This window comes from Salarias fasciatus, chromosome 3 (assembly GCF_902148845.1).
Source record: "Salarias fasciatus chromosome 3, fSalaFa1.1, whole genome shotgun sequence".
NCBI classification, from domain to species: domain Eukaryota; kingdom Metazoa; phylum Chordata; class Actinopteri; order Blenniiformes; family Blenniidae; genus Salarias; species Salarias fasciatus.
Window position 1 is genome coordinate 21,408,809 of NC_043747.1, and position 21,076 is coordinate 21,429,884.

Sequence of the window (21,076 nt, forward strand, 5' to 3'; positions counted from 1 at the left end):
TTACAATAGTCAACTCTGTATTGTCATCTTTACAATTCTATGAATATTATCTCAGTGGAAGGATTTGAACATGGAGCCTAATATGAAGAATATTATGAATATTCAGGATATGATATACATTTATTATATTTATATATTTAGGGCATGCCATGCTCATTCAAATATATGTCATGTCATTAACAGAGATTTGAGGTTTTCTTAAAAAAACCAAACCGTTTTAAAATCGGTTGAAATTTGAGCAAGTTATAGCTTGTTAAACAGTTCATGTCTCATCAACACAATGTAATGAGCGAGCCAGATTCCCGTACAAAGATGGCCGACCTCTGCAGCGGTGCTGAGGCATCGAGTGTTCGCATCTATGGTGTTCCCAATGACGTCATCGGTTGCTGAGCAACAGGTCCGAGCGCCATGTTGGAGGGAATACAGAGTTGAAAACACATCAAGGCAATGGCGGATTACTGAGGACTTTTCAGCAAAAAAAAAAAAAAAAAAAAACAGGATTCTGTGTCACAAAAAGCGCATGGGGATTGACTATGTTGATCCATACTTGATCACAAGCACAGAATTTACTCAAAATGAGGAGAAATGGCCTGACATCAACTACTTCCACTGTTGAGGTAGGATATTCCTCCATTTATCCAGTCAGGTACATTGTCCTCTATTCAATTGTGAAAACCTACTTTTGTTATATTCTTTTTTTTTCTATATTTACTTTAAACCCTTTGATTAGTATTTTTTTCTTTATTCATACCAATAAGGAAAATGTGTACTAATTTTATTTTCTGATTACAGTTGATGCAAACAGTTTATTTGAAGGTTTGTTGCAATTTTATTGATTCATTTGTTTGTCAAGGCGATCAACATCACACCACCTTGTTTGTGACTATAGAAAGTCAATAATACACAAATAATAATTCTTCTTTAAAGTATGGCTTCAGTAGGCACAGTCCATAACTAAACTAAAAGAACTACCTACAAATGATACCCTGAGATTATATATATGTCACAACGTGGCGCTATAGAGAAAAACCAGCTGTTTTAATTCCCCCTCATTTGAAGGTGATGAGATAGTCCGGATAAGACTGATGGTCGTGAAACACGATGTACATCTGAGGATTGTCCATTTGATCCACCACGCTGTCAAAGCGGTCGTGGGGCCGCCGGCTGTCTCGAGGAGGAGGGACGTTCATGCTGCTGTTGCCCTGAGTGTAGATTCCGGTCAGCACTCGAGCCACGAACATGACCTGAGAGTTGTCAGCAGCTGGCTTGGAGTAGCGCGGATTCGCTGAGTAAGATGCATTGACGGCAAAGTAAACACCAGCACCATATGCAGTTCCTGAGGATGACATGAACAGGGGATTAGACATACTGAGCCCACATTTTCAGAGAGGGAAGGGGAGAGGTAGTATTTGTAGTATTCTCTGGAGATCTTTACCGTTTTGTCCACAGAAACGACGATTAAAGCCGGTCTCTGTGATGGAGTTGCAGCTGTCCTTGGTGGTCCCGTGATACAGAAGTTTTTCCCTCGCTCCCCCCTCCTGCTTGTTCTTCTCTGACATGTGCTTCTTCTGGACTTCGTAGGCGCAACGCAGATGGATGTTCTGCAAACGCTCAATCTAGCAGCAAAAACAATAAGAAAGATCATGAGTCAGTGACCGTTATATTGAGGAATCTAATGCCTTCTGTTCCGTTCTGAAACTTATGTATTGTTACAAACAAAATGATATTAATTCAGGTAATTTATTGATTTTTTTGGGAAGTAAATTTTTCAGTGAGGGAGTTCATTACATGAATACTTCATATCATTACAGGCCTGCAAATAACTCGACAACTTGCTTCTGAATTCAAAATCTTTTCCTTTTTTCAAAAAGGTATAGATGTCTCCATTGGGAACCACCTACTTTCATGACAGTCTTGATCTCAGTTTTACTGAATTCACTCTTCAAAGCTCGGTACTCTGCAGAGGAAGGTGGCACTGCCACCACCTTCACATTCTCCCCGGGGGCCATGCTGTCCCAGTACAGAGGCATGGTGAAGTCTGGAAGACATTGAGAGAGCAGGAACCAAGATAGAACTGTAAATTGAAAATCTTCACAGGATGGCACTGCAAAGTGCATTGACATTTTTTTGAAGACACAGGACCTGAAATTATTCAACAGAGGGAACTGCTATGCTTAATCTGTCCACTAGGGTTCACTGTTGTGACTCCTGACATTCATCTTCTTACCTGGCAGGTTCTCCAGTCGTTTGAGCTTCCTGGGCTCTGCGACCTTGAGGTTTGTGGCCTTCATGCTGTTTAGATCTACCGTCCACGTGGCTCCCTGTGCATCCACTATTCCCCTTGCAATGTCTTGTTTTTCCAAATTGTAATTTGCAGTTTTAGGAAGTCTCTCCCAGAGACCATTGTGGCTCATGATGCACCAAACCACACGGGTGTACAGTTCCTCTTCCTCCTTGAATCTCACCTCTCTCCTGAGGTTACCCTGGAGAATTGCATTGAATGCCATCACCGCCTGGGTGACGCCATCTTTTAGGCCGCTCACAGACAAGTCGCCTGACTGGTCATTTTGTTTGTACAGTCCCTGAGTGTTGATCAGCTGCATCAGCTCTGTCACGTCGTCCTGCATGAGGCTGTCCAGCTCCTCTTTTCTGAAGGTGTGAGTGGCGCACTGATTCTGATACAGATCTTTCAGCTTCGCCATGGCGTCATCAACACTCTTCCTGCTGAGGCCCAGGAACAGAAAGGCAGACTGACTTGCAGGACTGTTGTTGAGGATGGCGAGGTCTGCGCTCACTGACAGCCGATGCTGTTGTTGCTGTGCTTCAGTCAGGGCACCTGAAATTGAAGAAAAAAATAATAATAATAATAATTAAAAATTAACTCATTGAAAAAAAATTTCTTTTACCTGAATTATAATTTATACCAGGGCTGTGGCTCTTAGGCCAAAATGGGCCCTAAAAAGGCTTCAGTCTTTTCCACCAAACATTTAGAAAATTTCAAAGAATATGTGGATTCTTTAGAATTCTTAAGAAAGAAATTTCTTGAGAGTAGAGGACATAACACATTACTGAGTCCAGCGATGAGATATTGGTGAAGCTGCCATGAAAGATAACTCCCTTGATGCAAACAAATAAGCATTAGCCTGACAAACATGGGTTTGTAAAAACATGCAAAATGACACAGCTGCAGGAGAAGTTTCAATGGGGGATATTAAACTATATTTTGCACCAGGAGGTGTCACAGCCTGTCTCTCTATGACCATATATACATATATATAGGGGCACTCAGGGTCTGTTTTGTCTGCCTGTCTGTTTAGGTGGGTGGCGCTGGTTGGTAGTGTTTAAGGAAGTCAGGACGGTCCGATCATGAGAATTGCCTTCAGCTGCGACTTCGGGTGGAGATCCTTTCCTGATGAGGGCGTCTGTTCAAGCTGAACTCTGACTCCACTTAAGCACTGGAGGGTAGCACCAACTACAGTTAGTTGTTACTTGCGAGCGTTTGTTGATGGCTTCCCATTCCCTCTTAACTTTGTGTCTCTGTCCCGATCTGAAGACACGCTCAGCTGCCACCTGCTTCTGTACCACTCCTGACTTTACTGCTACTACCTACCTGTCTTTGGAGAACTCCTGCTCCAATCACTTCACCTGGCCCAGTCTCTTGCGTCCCTGTGGACTCCTGGACCTTCGATAGATCACCTCGGTGAAATTAATACATTTTGTTTTCCACCGTTCATTTTGCGATCTGCTCTTGAGCGTCTGGCACACACCGTAATAGAAGTTCATTAAAAAGGCTTTATGTTGAGGTTGTCCTCATTTTCAGTTGAAATTGTTTGGTTTAAATTTAAAGGCTCTGTTTTATCATTGCTGCCCAGTCAAGATGAAGTTGTGCTGAATGTGGCCCCTGAACTAAAGCATGTTTGCCGCCTCTGACAGGAACAGACAGCTTTCTCAATAATCATAGAGATGCTGAAGCTACACTTTGCCTGTGCAATATTCAGCAGTGGAAAATATCTGCATGGCCTCCTCCTGAAATGCCAGGAACACATCCATCTTGTACAGGATTAGGCGGATATTGCACAGGCTGTGAAGGTGAGTGGAAGTCGTGGCGCTCCTGATCCCTCGAAGGATTGCTCCTGCCACGAGTCCAGGCTGCAGCCCGCCGGCTCCTGCACAACAAACCAAACCGGGACAGTTAAAAGTGATTCCTGAAGCTTTAAATCTTCCATTTTCCATGAACCCACCAGCACAGATTGCAGGGATTGCTACAGAAGTATAGTGGTTTGCTTCGCAGCACATGATGATCAGTTGAGTGATCTTTTCAATGCGGCTGGCGGACGTCTCTCCACACACGTGTAAAATGGCTTTGCAGGGGAACCGTCCCGGTTGAGTGAAAATCATGCTTCCTGGGTTTAATGTCGCGACTAACAAAACACATGTAAATAAATTTAGTCAGAAGCTAGTCAATCAAAAAAAGAACGACAATCTCTTTTGTTGTTGTTGTTTTTTTTTTTTTTACCTGTTTTAAGTTCTTCCTCTACCTCTGGTCCAGCTGCGGCTAAGATACATTTGCACACACCATCTGCAGGAAACAAAGAAAAAAAGGGGGGTTCATTCTTTAAATATAAATATCAATAACTATGAAGCAAAATGTGAAATCACGTGATTAGACAACAGTAGTGATTAACAATATGGCCTCCATTATGAAAGCAACTGCTCGGAGCTGTATTCGTAAAGTCTCTGGTGCCTGCCGTGGCAGCAACCCCCAAACCTGGTGGTGGACACCGGAAGCAAGGGCCGCTGTCAAGCTGAAGAAGTAGTCCTATCGACTCTTGGTGGCTCCTGGGACTCCAGAATCAGCTGACAGGTACCAGCAGACCAAGCGAACTGCAATCCGAGTGGTTGTGGAGGCAAAAACTCGGGCCATGGAGGAGGACTACCAGTCAGCCTCAAAGAAATTCTGGCAAACCGTCTGGCGCCTCAGGAGGGGAAAGCAGGTCTGCACAAACACTGTTTACAGTGGAGGCGGGGAGCTGCTGACAGGGACAGTTGAGGACAGTGCCTCTGGACTGGCAGATTGGTGGTTCCCCTTTTTAAAAGGGGGCCGGGAGGGTGTGCTCCAATTATAGGGAGATCACACTCCTCAGCCTCCCCAGGAAAGTCTATTCCAGGGTACAAGAGAGGAGGTAGTCGACCGATAGTCGAACCTCAGATCCAGGAGAAACAATGTGGTTTCGTGCTGGTCTCTATGCCCTTCATAGGGTGCTCGAGGGCTCATGTGAGTTTTTTTTTTTTTTTTTCCCCTTGTCCTGTTCAGCAGCTGGGGCGTGCAATATTGTATGATTGTAGCCTTTTACTATCCGAACAGATTTTAATGTTAGCAGCAGGACGAGACTGAGTCTCCTCCTGCTGCTGCCTTTATTTAAAGCTGGCATCCGGCATGGCTGCCGGACAGGACCGGGACGGAAACGCTCAGAGAGCAGGGACAGAAAGAGAGAAAGATAAAGAGAGGGAGAATGGGGGGGGGGCACAACCTATGTACAAAGTCACAATACAAAACAGTGTTGTCGACGCACCACACGCAACCTAGAACAATCCCAAACCCCCAATCTAGACAACACCAAAACAGAGCCGACAACCAACACAGAAAATTACAGAACCATACATACATTTTTTTTTTTTTTCGAACCATATTAGTGAACAGACCAGGCCACAAAAATAAAAGGAGGTGTAGGGGAGGTAGGAAATGCAAGGACACAACAAACCCTTTTTTTTTTTTTTTTTTTTTGAATATAGCTTGTCGTAACTAGTAGTAAACTAGTACTAGAACTAGTAGTTCATCAAGAGAGGTCTACTACAGATCATCATTAGTCTAACCACCACAAGAAGACAAGGTAACCGAGTATGTGAAGAGTGATTAAAGATCAACGTTCATTCATTCATTCATTTTCTGCCGCTGCTCCCTTTCGGGGTCGCGGGTGGCTGGAGCCGATCCCAGCTGCTGTGGGCGAAGGCGGGGTACACCCTGGACAGGTCGCCAGTCTGTCGCAGGGCTGACATGTAGAGACAGACAACCATTCACTCACGCATTCATACCTAGGGGCAATTTAGGGTGACCAATTAACCTACCATGCATGTTTTTGGACCGTGGGAGGAAGCCGGAGTACCCGGAGGGAACCCACGCACACACGGGGAGAACATGCAAACTCCACACAGAAAGGCCCCGAGCCCCGGCCGGTATTTGAACCCAGGACCTTCTTGCTGTGAGGCAAGAGCGCTAACCACCACGCCACCGTGCAGCCCTAAAGATCAACGTGATCATGTGAATATGATGGTGACAGTGATGGTGATAGTGATCATGCATATATGACCTCTGACCTCTGAGAAGGCCAGAAGCAGGCCAGAGAGGCCCTCAGAGCCCAGACAGCAGGCGGTCATCACAGAGCCCGGATCCAAGCCGCCCCCCCAGGCAGACGCCCACGCTCCGGTCCAGAAACGGGGCAGAGGAAAGCCCTGGCCGGGGACCCTGGCAGCCCCGGGGCCCGGGCCCCGCGGAGCCACGACCGGCAGGAGCCGGTCCACCCCGGGCGCCGGACGCCCGGGGCGGGCAGGGCCGAGAGCCCAAGGCCCAAGAGCCCAGGAGCCAACCCCCCACCCAGGCGGAAGGCCATGACCCACCCGGGAGAACCAGCCCACACGGGCGGCTACCCACCCCAGGCCAGTACAATCCCCAGCGCTCCGGCCACGCACCCCGAGATTCAGGGCATCACCCCCCCCCCCCCACCCCCACCCCCCCGTCCACCACCCGGCCCACCCCTCCCACCCCCTGTCCTCTCCCGCCTCACTCCCCCCCGCCCCAACCCAACACTCATACCCACTCACTCATACTGACACACACACATGCACACACGCACACACACAACCACTCATCCCTAAACCAAACGCACACACACACTCACATTCCAACACACTCACACACACACTCTCACGCACACGCTAACAAGCACGTGCGCGCGCACACACACACACAGACACACACACACACACACAGACACACAGACACACACACACACACACACACACACACACACACACACACACACACACACACACACACACAGTCAACCCAAACCCAAACACACTCACATTCCCGCGTCATCCAACTGTCATGTCCTGTGGGAGACACCCCCGGAAGGCAAGGGAACACCAAACCCCACATCCAGGACCCCCCACCACCCACAACTGCTGCCCCCACCCCCCCACCCCACCGCCGCAGACAGATATGCACCCCCCAGAGCCAGCAGCCCCCCAAACCACAGCCGCTCCAAACCCCAGGCCTGTGGGGAAAACAACAGCCCCCCCCCCCCGCCCCACCCCCCACCAGAAGGAATCCGGAAACGGGGGCGCAGAAGACCCCATTGCCCCCCCCGTCTCGTGAGTGTTGATGGAGTATATGTTGTTTGCGATTAAAATTTGAGGGGCAGTAACCACACCGTGCCACGAGTGAGGCCAAACGAGCAGTCTCATCCACCTGAACAGCCCCAACCCCGACACAGCACGCCAAGACCCCCCGACGTGTGTGTTTGTATGTATTTGGTCGTGTTAGATGACTAAGTGCAATTAAGACTGAGAGGCGAGCCACTGAAGCGTGCAGTGATTGGGGCCACTTAGATGTCCCCCTCCACCACACCCAACTTGATAAGCCCGCCTCCCAAAGCCCTACGTGTGTGTGCATGAGAGCGGGGGGAGAGAGGGGTCCGGGGATGCCGCAGCACCCCCGTCACCCAGGAGCCCCCCGATGAAGGACAGGGCCAGGAGCGCCACCCCCCCCCCCCAGGACCAGGGCGGACAGTGACCATGGCCAGAGAGCCACCAACCCAAGAAGCACACACCCATCATGCATCAGGAGGAGTGAAGGTGAGGACAGACAGGGGGCAGCAGAAGGACCCAGACCCAGGGCCCACTGCCCCCAGGCCCACTGGGGCCACCCCCGACAGGACACCGCACTCTCTCATACATAGCTCCAATCGCCCACACTTATACACCCACACAGACATACATACATACTTACAGATACACACCCACACACACATACATACACGCTCACAGATACATACCCACACACACATACACACTTACACATACATCATCACACACATACACATACATATCCAGATACACACCCACACACTCACATACACCTACATAAATACCCACACATACAAAAACATACATACATACCAGTGGCGGCTGCTGGTCTTCCAAAGAGGGGAAGCTCATTTTCAGCATACATTGTAATATGTGTAATCTGTTTTTTGTATGTAAATTCTATTAGCTTTCATGCCTTTTGTACGCCCTGTCAAAGTTAGACAGATCCTCAAAGCCCACTTGTGACCAGACAACACCTCCCTGAGATAGTTTCATCCAGAGGCATGGCCAGCAGGACATTTTATTGGTGACAGCACTTCAGTCAGCAGCTCACCTGGTCAGACCAGGACAGCTGAAAGGACCTGTTACTTTTCCCCACCTTTCGGCACCAGCTCAGTCTTAGGAGTTGATCTGTTATGCAGTTTAACACCAATTTTCTCTTCGTAAGGAAGAATATCAAATGGCTTCGTCAAAATCCGGTCCACAACATTCACATTGTCTGCTGTTGTGTGCAGCTAGCGAGCAGCTGGAGCTGCTGGAGGCTGGAGCTGTGTGAGAGAAGGGGAGAAGCTCCACAGCTGCTAGTCGAGGACAGAAACCACAGAGTGACCGAAACGAGTCTCCAAACACAATGCTAGTCGTTTTTCACAAACATAAAGTCTCCAGGGATCAGCAAAGCCTCCAAATCAACTCAGAACAGCAGAATGAAAAACTTCAGAAGCGCTTTGGTGCATTTTTTTTACTTCAAGATCGCTGATTTGCTCATTTCGCTGTCAATCAAGCTTCACACAGATCATCCAATCACCATGCAGAAGCTCAGCGTCCAGGCCAGCTCAATTCTCCATAGACCCCCAGAGACGCTGAACGTCCGTGGGCGGGACCAGCCCAGTATTTTATCCAATGAGCGTCCAGTTTCACTGCAGCAGAACAACCCACTCTAGCTTCCGCATGGACGCTCAGCGTCCGGCTGGTTAAAGCGCCGTGCCGCTGCGAGGAGGAGTGAGAAAAAAGCCGAGTCAATTACTTGAGATAAGTAGCCGATTCTGAACAAAAGATGAACGTGTTGTAGCGCATATTTAGTCAATGAAATGTTCACACAACAGTAAATATTGGACCACTTATTTTTTGATATTTTAGGGGAAGTTGAGCTTCCCTTGCAGTCTTAGAGCAATCGCCACTGATACATACTCACACATACACACCCACACACATATACACATACACGTACACGCACCTTCCCCAACCCCCTAACCCCCACAGCCCACCACCCCCCTATCTACCCCCCCCATCCACCCTGCCCCGTCCCCCACCACCCGCCCTGCCCCACCGCCGCCAGACAGCCCCAACAACCGGCGGCACCCCCACCCCCAATCCAAACCAAACACAAAGACAGCCCCCGGCGAAGCAGCCCAGATCCCGACCCCAAGACAGCACCAACCACCCAGCCATCAGGCCCCCCCCCACCAACAACCGACCCTCAAAGTGGAGAGGCCTTCATCTTCCCCTTACATTAAGTGATGGAGCTGATCACAGGGGACCAGAGGGAACGAAATTCAGCTGATTGATCCTCTGAACAGACAGACATTGTCTCCAAGCTAATATGATCTAATAGAAGATTCTTAAACTGCCTGTTACTCAGATTATATCTGGATTTCCAATTTACAAGGATAGTTTTCTTTGCGATGCACAAGATGGTGAGAACCATGTAGACAGAGTTTATTGACATGTTAATTTCACCCAAATCACCTAAAAGGCACAATGTGGGAGTTGCAGGAATATTGCATGTGAACCATGTTGACAGGTCTTCACACACCTGAAGCCAGAACCTCTGCACTGGTGTGCAGGACCACAAGGCATGGAGGTAGCTGTCAGTCATGTTATCATTACAATGTGAACAGATATCAGATTGTGATAGACCCATCTGGAACATCCTTCGTCCTGTGTAATGAATTCTATGCAGAATTTTGAATTGTATTAGTTGTATATTTGAATTCTTTGTCATTTTGAAAGTATTTAAACATATTTGTGACCACACATTTTGTTCAAAGTTGTTAGATAAGTCAGCCTCCCATTTTAAGGTCGGAAGGAAGATTTCATCTTCTACCTTTGATAATATTTTATATATCTTTGATAGCAACTTTGGGGAACTGAGGTTTAAGAATTCTTCAACCCCGAGAGGTAGCTGTCCCTGCAATTGATTAAAGGTATACTTTTTACCTATGATAGATTTAAGTTGATGATATTATAAAAATGCTGTGCTGCTGATTCCATATTGTGAGATGAGAGTATTGAATGATAGAAAGTTGCCGTTTTCAATGATATGTTCAAGCTGGCTGATTCCTTTATTTCTCCACTGAGTGAAGTTTATCATCTTTTTGTTTTGCAGGATGTCCAGGTTGTTCCAGATGGGTGTGAGTTTACACGGGATCAGAGAAGATTTGGTTAGCTTTAGAAAGTCCCACCAAGCCATTAAAGAGGAACTGATGTTGACACTTTTAAAACACCGATGGGATTTGATGGTGGGACTGATGAATGGCAGGTCAGAGATGACTAGATCCTCACATAATGCTTGCTCTACATCCAGCCATGGCTCATCTAAATTGTTAGGTTTAAGCCATTTGGAGATATATTGCAGCTTGCTGGCTATGAAGTAATTACTGAAGTTAGGCAAGTCTAGCCCACCTCTGTCTTTAGTCTGTTGTAGGGCTGTCGCGGTAAACCGGTATTGACGATAATCGTGATATTAAAAAAATGAAATTTCAATATCGTGTTCAAAATGCGCACATGATAATATCGCATAGAGAATGTAGTGCCACTTGAAACGTGTTGAAGTGTATTTTCAAAATCCGCTCCTGTTCTTCCGCCCTGCTTCTCTCCCTCCTGCAGCACTCCAGCCTCTCCCCCTCCCCTCATATAAACACAGCAGGAGCAGCGGTAACCGCACGGCTGCTAGCTAGCGCGGCTCCCAGTTAGCGAGCGTCACGAGTGAACTAAACACGTCGGCGGTGGCCGACAACGACAGCGGGACGCTCTATCCTCACCTGAAAAAAGTGAAGTCGGTGGTGTGGGAGTTTTTTGGGTTCCTAAAAGTGGAAGCGGACAAGTTTGACGACACGCCAATTTGCAAGAAATGCCGAGCTTCATAAAAATCTGCCATAAGCAGAGAATGGAAACAGAAAAAGAAAAATATCCCCGTGATTGTTCAGTAGACATATGACTTGTCATTCTTCAGTTACATACAAATGCTTTGTCTCTGCTATCCACAAATGATTTTGTTAATCTTGTAATTATAAGCAGATTTTGCACCCATCCGGGTAGTAGTGGGGCCCCATTAGGTAGGTTCCAGACGTGTCATTGTAATGTATGCGGTGGGTTTCAAGTTGTGTCGCTGATATCCGCCGTCTGTCGGCGCCCCCTTCAGCTTGGGGCCCGAGCCAGTAGCAGCGCCTCTGACTGGAGAGAAGCAGCTGCTGCGCTCATTCCGCCTCGGATTTAAACAAACAAACAAACAAACAAAAATTCTCGGCAGTGTGGTGGTGGGACAGGATTTCAACCCAAGAGGGTCCGCGTGGGTTTTCATAACCCACCAGCCCTACGTAAATTAAGCCTCTGCGTGTGGATCCTCTGTTAATCAGTTTATCAGATTTTAATTAGTTGAGTGTAACTACACTTTTTGTATGCAGTTGTACAGTTACTGTTCTCATATTGTTTCAACACCTTATTTGACAGGTATTCTGAATGTAATTCATCTGGGAAAACAGAAAACAAACAAAAATAAAATTAAAGATGAATCTAAATGTACCATTATTAGTTAATTTTTTGCTGATATCGTGATAATATCGCTATCGTGATATTTTTTGGTCATGATTATCGTGAAGAGAAAATTTGATATCGTGACAGCCCTAGTCTGTTGTAGCGTCTTTAAACTGATACGTGATGGTTTATTTTTCCTGAGAAATTTAGATATGTATGAGTCCAGTGATTTGAACCAGCCAGACGATGGTTTGGTTGGTATCATTGAAAATAAATAGTTAACCTTAGGTAAAGTCATCATTTTAATGGTGGCAACCCTCCCCATAAGAGATATAGGTAAGCGTATCCACCGTAAGAGGTCATCCTCTATTGATTTCAGTAACGGGACATAATTTAGTTTTAAAAGTTCTGATATCCTTGGAGAAATGTTTATGCCTAAATATCAAATCTTTCCAGACTGGATTGTAGCATTGGGTATACTTTGTAAATCACAGTTTATAGGCATGGCTGTAGTCTTAGACCAGTTGATAGAATAGTCAGATATTAGTGAAAATTTGTCAATAAGTGTGATTGTCTGGAAGAAAGAAAATGGAGAGTTCCGCAGGAAAAGCAATACATCATCTGCATAAAGATTTATTTTATGTTCTATCTTATTGTTGGCCAGGATCCCTCTGATGTCTTTATTTTGTCTTATAGCAGCTGCCAGAGGTTCGATAAAGATGGCAAACAGTGAGGGAGAGAGTGGACAGCCCTGTCTGGTTCCTCGCTGCAAACAGAAGCTTGGAGAAATCTGTTCGTTAGTCTTCACACATGCAGCTGGGTTGTTATATAAGATTTTAATCCAGTCTATGAAAGACGTTCCAAACCCAAATTTGGTTAATATTCCAAATAGAAATTTCCAATTTACTCGATCAAAAGTTTTTTCAGCATCTAAAGAGATAATTATGGATTCTAGATTATGTATTGTAGAGTAATCTATTATATTAATTAATCTGCGCATGTTAGTGGATGAATGTCTACCTTTAATTAACCCTGTTTGGTCAGGATGTATTATGAGAGGGGTTATCTTTTCTATTCTCCTGGATAGGGCTTTGCAGATTATTTGGAGATCTACATTTATTAATGAACTCGGTACTAGAGAGGAGGATTTGACCGATAGTCGAACCTCAGATCCAGGAAAAACAATGAGGTTTCTTGCTGGTCTCTATGCCCTTCATAGGGTGCTCGAGGGCTCATGGGAGTTTGCCCAACCAGTCCACATGTCTTTCGTGGATTTGGAGAAGACGTTTAACCTCAGGGTGCCTTCTAGGGAGTGCGTTGGGAGTACGGTGTCTGGGGCCACTTGTTAAGGGCCATCCAGTTTCTGTATGACCGAAGCAGGAGTCTGGTCCGCATTGCCGGCAGAAAGTCAGACTTGTTGTCGGTGCATGTTGTACTCCAGCAAGGTTGCCCTTTGTCATCGGTTCTGTTCGTCATTTTTATAGACAGAATTTCTAGGCACAGCTGGGGACCGGAAGGGGGTCATGTTTGGTAACCACAGGATTTCATTTCTGCTTTTGGCAGACAATGTTGTCCTTATTGGCTTCATTGAACCCAGACCTAAAGGAAGCACTGGGGTGGTTTGCAGCCGAGTGTGAAACAATAGGGATGAGGATCAGCACCTCCAAATCCGAGGCCATGGTCCTCGACCTGAAGAAGGTAGTCTGCCCTCTCCAGGGCCGGGGAGAGGCCATCCTCTGGAGAGAAGTTCAAGTATCTTTGGGTTTTGTTCACAAGTCAGGGACGGATGGAGCGTGAGGTTGACAGGTGGATTCGTGCAGTGGCTGCAGCGATGCATTTGTTGTATCGGCCTGTTCCGGTGAACAGGAAGCTGAACTGAAAGGCGAAGCACTCGATTTACCGGTCAATCGTCACTCCTACACTCACCCCATGAGATCCCATGATCTCATGTTTGACAACCATGTTCTAAACTATGTAACATGAACTAAAGTAATGATGAATAACATGCAAAAATGAACATTTTTCAAAGTTTTTAAGCTAAATACATCAAGTCCACTGCACTGATGTTCACCAACACTTTCCCACAACACAAGACTTCTGATCCTGAATTTAAGTAACCAAGTAAGCAAGCAAAATTTATTTATATTGCGCTTTTCACAGACCAGAGTCACAAAGTGCTTCACAACAAAACAAACTAGAATTTGTCACTCAGAGAGCGCAGACCTCCGCCACAGCTCAAATCAGTCACCAACAACCATAAGAACACCATATATAATCACAGAACATTGTGATCGGGGTGTGATCAGAGCGGAGCGCTGCAGCGTGCGGTGCCTCTGTCTGTCGCCCTGTCACCCTCTCTCCCTGTGTGTGTGTCTGTGTGTGTGTGTGTGTGTGTGTGTGTTTGTCTGAAAAGGAAAACCGAAAAGTGACATAATTTATGTTATTTTACTTCATTTTAATTTGAAAATTGACCGGATTCTCTCATATTTTCCGTTCGTCTGTGGTGCGATCTGCTCTGTCTAGCTTTACAGCTGGCTGCGCATGGCGCGCACAGCTCGCGGAGAAAATAGAGAGGAGCGGAGCGGCCGCGGTCCACGGCGCGAGCCGCTACGCACGCGGCGCTATCCCGCACCTCTTGTACGAACCGTCAGATAGGTTAACAGGGGCACCAATCTGACAGTCGGTGCGCGGTGCTTGTGTGAACCAAGCGTTTGTCGCCCCCTGTCGGCGGGCCTGCTCAACCATGTGAAGACTCCCTATCTCTCAATGATAAAGAATCCTTTAAAAAATTCCTGGATCCAGACAGTGATCCGGATCATCACCAAAATTTAATCAATTCTAAGTTAGCCCAAGACCCACCTTTCCACAAAGTTTCATTGAAATCCGTCAGTGACTTTTTCCGAGATCTTGCTAACAAACCAACCAACAAACCAACCAACCAACCAACCAACAAACCGACATGATTACATAACCTCCTGGCGGAGGTAAATATAAAGATAAAAGAGCATTCAAAAGAGCATGTAATATATAGATAAGCGATTGTAAACATTGCTCTGGCATAACAGCAGAGTATTAGAAGGCAGTATATGGTACCGCCAAGACACACTGTGTCAGTGAGTCTGGAACAGATGCGTTTTTAGATATTTTTAGGAGGTAAAAATAAAAAGTCACCAGCAAAATTAAGTTTCTTTCAGTTTCTCGATCAAAATTCACATACCGAGGTCAAAATTTGTGAAGTTTGTTGTGTTCACCACAAGATCCGTTGTCTCGTCAGTTATGTCCCCAAAAACCATCTGTAGTTTAGCTCCGCCTCCCAACTTGATGGTAATTTCATCCAAGTCACTGGTGAGGGATCTGAAGATCTCTGGAGGGAAGGATCATGTTTCAGATTAGAGTTTTTTCATCAGCAGGTCAGATTGTCACGTCATTAATGCCTGACTGAGCTGGTTTTTTGAGGGTACCTTCACTTCCTTGGTTCATGCTCAGGTGTTGGTGGAGGTCACGATAGAGCTGTGAAAGAAACAGAAGCAATCAAACATCGAACATTGTATCACATGTGATGCAGAAATTGTGTTTGATATATTCACCTCGTCTGAGCCAGGATAACTGGGTTTGATGATGATGTGGATGGTGGAGAGCGAACTGGACGATGCAGATGATCCAAACCCACAAACAGCATCAGTGAGCACTTGAACGGCTTTGCTTGGAGGATATCTTAGCAGTATTCCAGGCCCAATAATGGGAAAAGCTAACGAACTGAGGCCCTTCTGAGTACATCTATCCAAGCATTGTCTGAGTCCTTTACCAAGAGCCTGCAGAACACAAAAACAAAATACAATTTTCTTTCATTTTCTTTGTAAGAATATACATGAAGAAATGTAAAGACATACAGAAACTGTAGATTAAAAGGAATATCAGGAAGATACAAGGTCATTAATACGTAAAACGTAATGAAATACTTGTTCCCTTCACAAACTTGGACCCTTTTATTTATGAACACCAAATTATTTTAATTACTTGTGAATGCTGGAACATTTTGGTTTTAGAGACTGTTTTAATTTGGAAATTCAACAAGCTGAGTTTTTTTGAGAAACTTGTTTCTCAAATCAAAACTATGATTGCTTTTGCCTTTCGTCGAGGCCATTTGGGTTTAAAGTGGTTGTGTTTTAATACCAAACCTTCCAATTGAGCATTAATTGCTGGTTCTCTCGACACTGATTGTTAAGGTCATCATTAGAATAAAAACAGGACAACCGTATGGTCAACTTTACAAGCGTGCCTCCAATAAGCAGACCTTCAAATTCAATAAATATATTTTCTTTTCCAGTAATCTTACTTTACCTGGACACTCATCCCTCCGACTCCATCCCAAGGTAAACACTCAATGAAGAAGATCTTTGAGCAGCCCAGCGATGGAGGACCGTCAACCTGCAGAATGTCTCCAGGGGCGAGGCTGCAGTTCAACACCAGAGAGTCGAACTTTGATTTCAGTGCGTTCCCAGCTTTCTTCAGAAGGCATTCACCAATCTGTGTAGAAGTCAGCTGTTTGTTGACCATGGGGACGACCAGAACATTCACCTTTGAGGCAGGCAGTGAAACACAGTCAAATCAGTTAATATATTGTTCTGTTTTTGTATTACTTGAGGACATGCTGATGAAAATTAATCAAAATGGTCAAACCTGCTCATCTTCCAAAGAACCAAGCTTGATGGCAACATTGGCTTTGTTGATGGGAGAACTCATATTGTGAGTGGAAGCTGGAGGTCTTGAGAGGAGAGTCATGGGGCTGCTGGAGCTTCTTTGTTTGCTTTTCACATTTGAAGTTGACACACGTTGCTGTTCCCTGATAATAACCTGGAAGGAGCGCTCTACCAGCTCCTTGCTGTCTTTACCAGTTGCCTGATAGTATTGCTGAGCTCCTGTGCCTTCCAGAACCAACGTGTCTGACGTCAGAGAAGCCAAAGCTGAACGCAAAGCCTGCTTGGCTTCTTGAACTTTGCAATGGGGACCAGACAGGATCGCACATGGCTTTGGTAAAGGAGAAACTTTAAAAGTCACATTGGGTAACTTGATACCAGTCAGGTCTAAGATTTTATCGAAGCAGTCAGCGAATTCAGGATTCGACAGGTTCACTGTATCTTGACTCATGACTTGGTTCATCTGATAGTCTTGAATAATTTCTTTAAACTGAAGCACACTTTCACTGTAGCCCACAAGTTGTACTTTGTTGGCTCCATTGATTCCCGGGATGAAGCTGACGTCCACTCTGAGCTCGTCACGGTTTGCTTCGCTCTGGGCTTGATTCACGACGTCTTTCAGTTCGTCCAGATGAGGAGGAACTGCTGCAGGTCCCTGCAGCTGGATGGTGGACACATTCAGATCTATAACCAGCGCTGCCTGGACCTCGTCCAAAGCATCAGCAGACAGGCTGGACAGAACCAGGTCCGGCCTCATCTCTATGGAGACGGGATTTCTAAAGAAGCGAGCTTGGTATTTGGAAATGACACCACTCAAATCGATGAAGTTCAGTAAAGGTGTTGGGAACTGAATCTTCCTTTCTTTGATTTGGCCAATGAGTTCATCGAGCTTTGTGGCTCCAGACTGCACCTCATCTTCCAGGCCTTCCAGGATGATGATGCCTTTACCTCTGCTGAGCTGAACATCTGGATAGTGTGCACGCAATTCATGACAGAACTCATGTTCTATCAGTTTTAGCTGATTCTCTGTGATTGGCTTTTCCTTTCGGATCAGCAGGCTCTTTGTCAGGATTGTGACCCTCTCTTTCACAGCCTCTGCTTTCCCCACAATCACAGGATATCCGCTCTCTCTGTACACCTTGATGTCTTCATTCACAAAGGACAGATTCTGCAGCAACACCTGGACTTGCTTTGCCTCGACTACATGATAGCAGTCATACTCCTCGGTGATGGTGACGATGATCTGGTTCACTTGCTGCTCCCATTTCTCTGTATCACCTCTGAAGGCTCCTCCAGAGCCCCTCTCCACATCTCCCCTCACCACAGCCTTCTCTTCCTCACAGTTCAACTCCACCTCGCAGCCGATTGAAGAGAGTTGTTTTTGGAGATATGTGAAAGCTTTGGGATTGTCTCTCATGTAGCGCAGGAGGAAAACATCCAAATGGTAAATCTTCTCAAGACTTTTCGAGTTTGTTTTTGTGAAAATCTGAGGAATAAAAACACCCAACAGATATAATAATTTTACAATGTTGGTGTAGGTGTGATAACTGATAATAGTCCTACAGTTCTGTCATAAAGATTACAAACACTGTGGTTGTTTAATTGCTAACAGGCATTACCTCACAAATCCAGGGCTGAAAGTAATTTTTGGTTTTAGGATCTGACTACATGAAACCATAGAAATGAGAAAACTGTGGTGTTTCTCTGTGTTTGGGTCTTTTGCTGATAAGTGAACGCAGCTATGACTCACCAAAAATGATACTATCTGTACACTGGCTAAAGCGGACTGGAGATTCAGAAAATCTCCATCTTGCTGTTTACATGTAGAGAGAAGGTACGGAGCCCCGCAGGTGTCAGGGTGCAGAATATTTTGTCAAGGCGAGGGAACGCCTTCTATAGTGTGCGCACAGGTTATTAAAGCGTTCCCTCGCTATAATAAAGCGAGGGAACGGGATAAATAAAGTGCGAGGGAACGGGATAAATAAAGCTTTCCCTTGCTTTAATAAAGCGAGCGAAAGGGATAAATAAGGCGTTCCCTCACTATAATAAAACGAGGGCACGCTATAATAAATTGAGCACACCTCTATGTTCGTGACGAGCGCTCATGATCTGAGATGATGCATGCTGTTCACGCAAACGCAACACGGTGACTGGCAAAGGAAACAATGGAAATGATTTATGCTATTTTTTTTTTATTTTCATATCGGGCTAACATACAAAAGGTTAGAAATACTTGCTTCACTTGCATCCAATGGATTCATATTGAGTCTAAAAGCCAGCACACACTACAAGATGATCGGGCTGAATTTTGCCCCATCTCCTCCTCCCGATCGAAGCTGACAAGGTGTTGGGAGTATGCAAATGAGTTCGGGTCCGTGTGCAGTGTGTTCAGAGGGATTTTTTCCAATCGGAGCCTCTTCGATAATGAACATGTTTAATATTTCTGATCGCAAATCCTGTTGTGTGTGGTGCCCTGGAGAGGAGCCGATCAGCTGAGAGCCAACCTGTCCACAGCCTCGGAATAAACCTCCCTGATTGGATGAACAGCTCCACTTCACCAAAGTGTTGATGCACTGCTTAAAAAAAAAATCCCCTCTCAGCTGTTAGAGCTGGAGACATGTATATATGTCTGTGAAATATATTCATCATATATGAAAGTGAAACAGAAAAGTCAGAGCTCCTAAACCCAGCAGTGCAGAAAGTTAGTAATTAATCCTCAATATTTGTATCGCTCCTGGATGAACTGTTCCTTCATTCAGATGCAAACCCCGATCTAATACATTCAACTGCATCTCAGCAAGTCCTGGAATAATTCCAATGTTTTAATTCACCTCCATTATTCACAATCACGGAAGAATGGGAGAGAAAAAAAAAGACTTTCCAAGGACTCCATGCCTTCAGAGAGACAGAGCGAACACAGAATGAAACTTTTCCCTAATCAAAGCTCAATGTATTTTTGTTCTGGCTTAAAATGTCTAATCTGGACACAAAAAAGGATTTAAAATATTTATTGATTTAAGTAGCTTGTATTTTTAACAGACTTTCACTAATTACTTATTTCTACTGCTCCACTCATGAGTCAAAAGTAATGAAAAAAAGAAAAAAAAAAGAATGAATAAGCTGAATTATTATCAAATGCGGGGGTAAATTATAAGAAAATTATGTGAAACTATGGTCCCCTCTTCTGTACTGTACCATTTAAACTTTCTGACAGATACACTCTGTGCTCTGTGCGCACACATGGGGGGGGGGGGGGGGGGGGGGGGGGGGTGCGCTCAAACAACAGAGCTGATATGAATGAATGTACAGTGGGAATGAGTTCTTCACATATTATTAAAAGTGGAGATCAATGTAAACATAGGACTGAAGAGAAACCAATACAAAGTCACGTTTGACTTTGCGAGATTTGAAAGAGTGAGGAGCTGATTCTCTGATGAAGAATCTTCCTAGTGTGTTCTGCTCCAGAGCGACTCACAAACTAGATCAGGAGAGGAAGATCTGGTGCGATGTGTCTTCTAGTGTGTGTTGTCTGAATCGTCTTCTAGTGTGTGTTGTCTGAATCGGGGAAGATTGAAAAAAATCCTGTAGTGAGTACTGCCCTTTAGCCATCTCAAAAGGACTCAAAGCAAAAGTCACCGTGTTGCGTTTGCATGAACAGCATGCATCATCTCAGATCACGAGCGCTCATCAAGAACATAGAAGTGTGCTCAATTTATTATAGCGTGCCCTCGCTTTATTAAAGCGAGGGAACGCTTTATTTATCCCGTTTGCTTGTTTTGTTAAAGCGAGGGAACGCTTTATTTATCCCCTTCCCTCACTTTATTATAGCGAGGGAACGCTTTAATAACCCGTACGCACACTATAGAAGGCATTCCCTCGCCTTAATAGAATATTCTGCACCCTGACACCTACGGAGCTCCGTAAGAAGGAGACGGAGAATCACGTCACATTATGCGACAGAAGTGTCACCTATGTGTAACCCATGTTTATGGTTTGTCTGTTGTGATGAAAGCAGAAACAGTGATAGCATTTCTTGTTTTTTACGTTTGTGCAAACACCTTTAGCTTTACTGCATGTCCATTCACAAATATCTTACTATATCGAGGACCAGAGGAGAATGAGCAATGGGAGGTCAGCAGTCTGCATGAACTTATTCTTCTGACAAAACTGATGGAGGAATGTCGTGGTCATTGCTAGTGTCTTGATGTGTGTGGATGATGTGGATCAATTGTGGAAAACATCCCGGTGCAGTAAATCAAACGCACCCATCCCCAAAGCAACCGCCACGTTCAGGAGGAAGACGCACATGCGCACTCATGTCCTGCTGAGCTCTAAAGCTGTTCTGTACCATTGAAATTTTGACACAATAACGCTTAGCACAACTGCTTGGCCTCCTTCTGATTTTAACTGGGACATTTAGCATCCATCCATCCATCCATCCATTTTCAACCGCTTATCCGTGGCCGGGTCGCAGGGGCAGC

At 45.4% G+C, this 21,076-nt stretch overlaps 1 protein-coding gene across 1 annotated transcript in view; it reads right to left on the reverse strand.

The window, feature by feature from the left end:
- Positions 1–1,044: 1,044 nt before the first annotated feature.
- LOC115385917 (protein mono-ADP-ribosyltransferase PARP14-like) overlaps positions 1,045–21,076 on the reverse strand; it is a 23,349-nt gene continuing 3,317 nt past the window's right edge. The window contains exons 3-14 of the mRNA XM_030088011.1: positions 16,579–18,081; positions 16,240–16,476; positions 15,486–15,710; positions 15,360–15,408; positions 15,116–15,262; positions 4,517–4,579; positions 4,242–4,421; positions 3,984–4,166; positions 2,228–2,836; positions 1,902–2,038; positions 1,436–1,616; positions 1,045–1,336 (exon numbers count right to left, since the gene is read on the reverse strand). Coding sequence (XP_029943871.1) covers positions 1,050–1,336; positions 1,436–1,616; positions 1,902–2,038; positions 2,228–2,836; positions 3,984–4,166; positions 4,242–4,421; positions 4,517–4,579; positions 15,116–15,262; positions 15,360–15,408; positions 15,486–15,710; positions 16,240–16,476; positions 16,579–18,081 — 3,801 coding nt within the window. The 3' untranslated portion in view covers positions 1,045–1,049. The remainder of the gene's footprint in view (positions 1,337–1,435; positions 1,617–1,901; positions 2,039–2,227; positions 2,837–3,983; positions 4,167–4,241; positions 4,422–4,516; positions 4,580–15,115; positions 15,263–15,359; positions 15,409–15,485; positions 15,711–16,239; positions 16,477–16,578; positions 18,082–21,076) is intronic.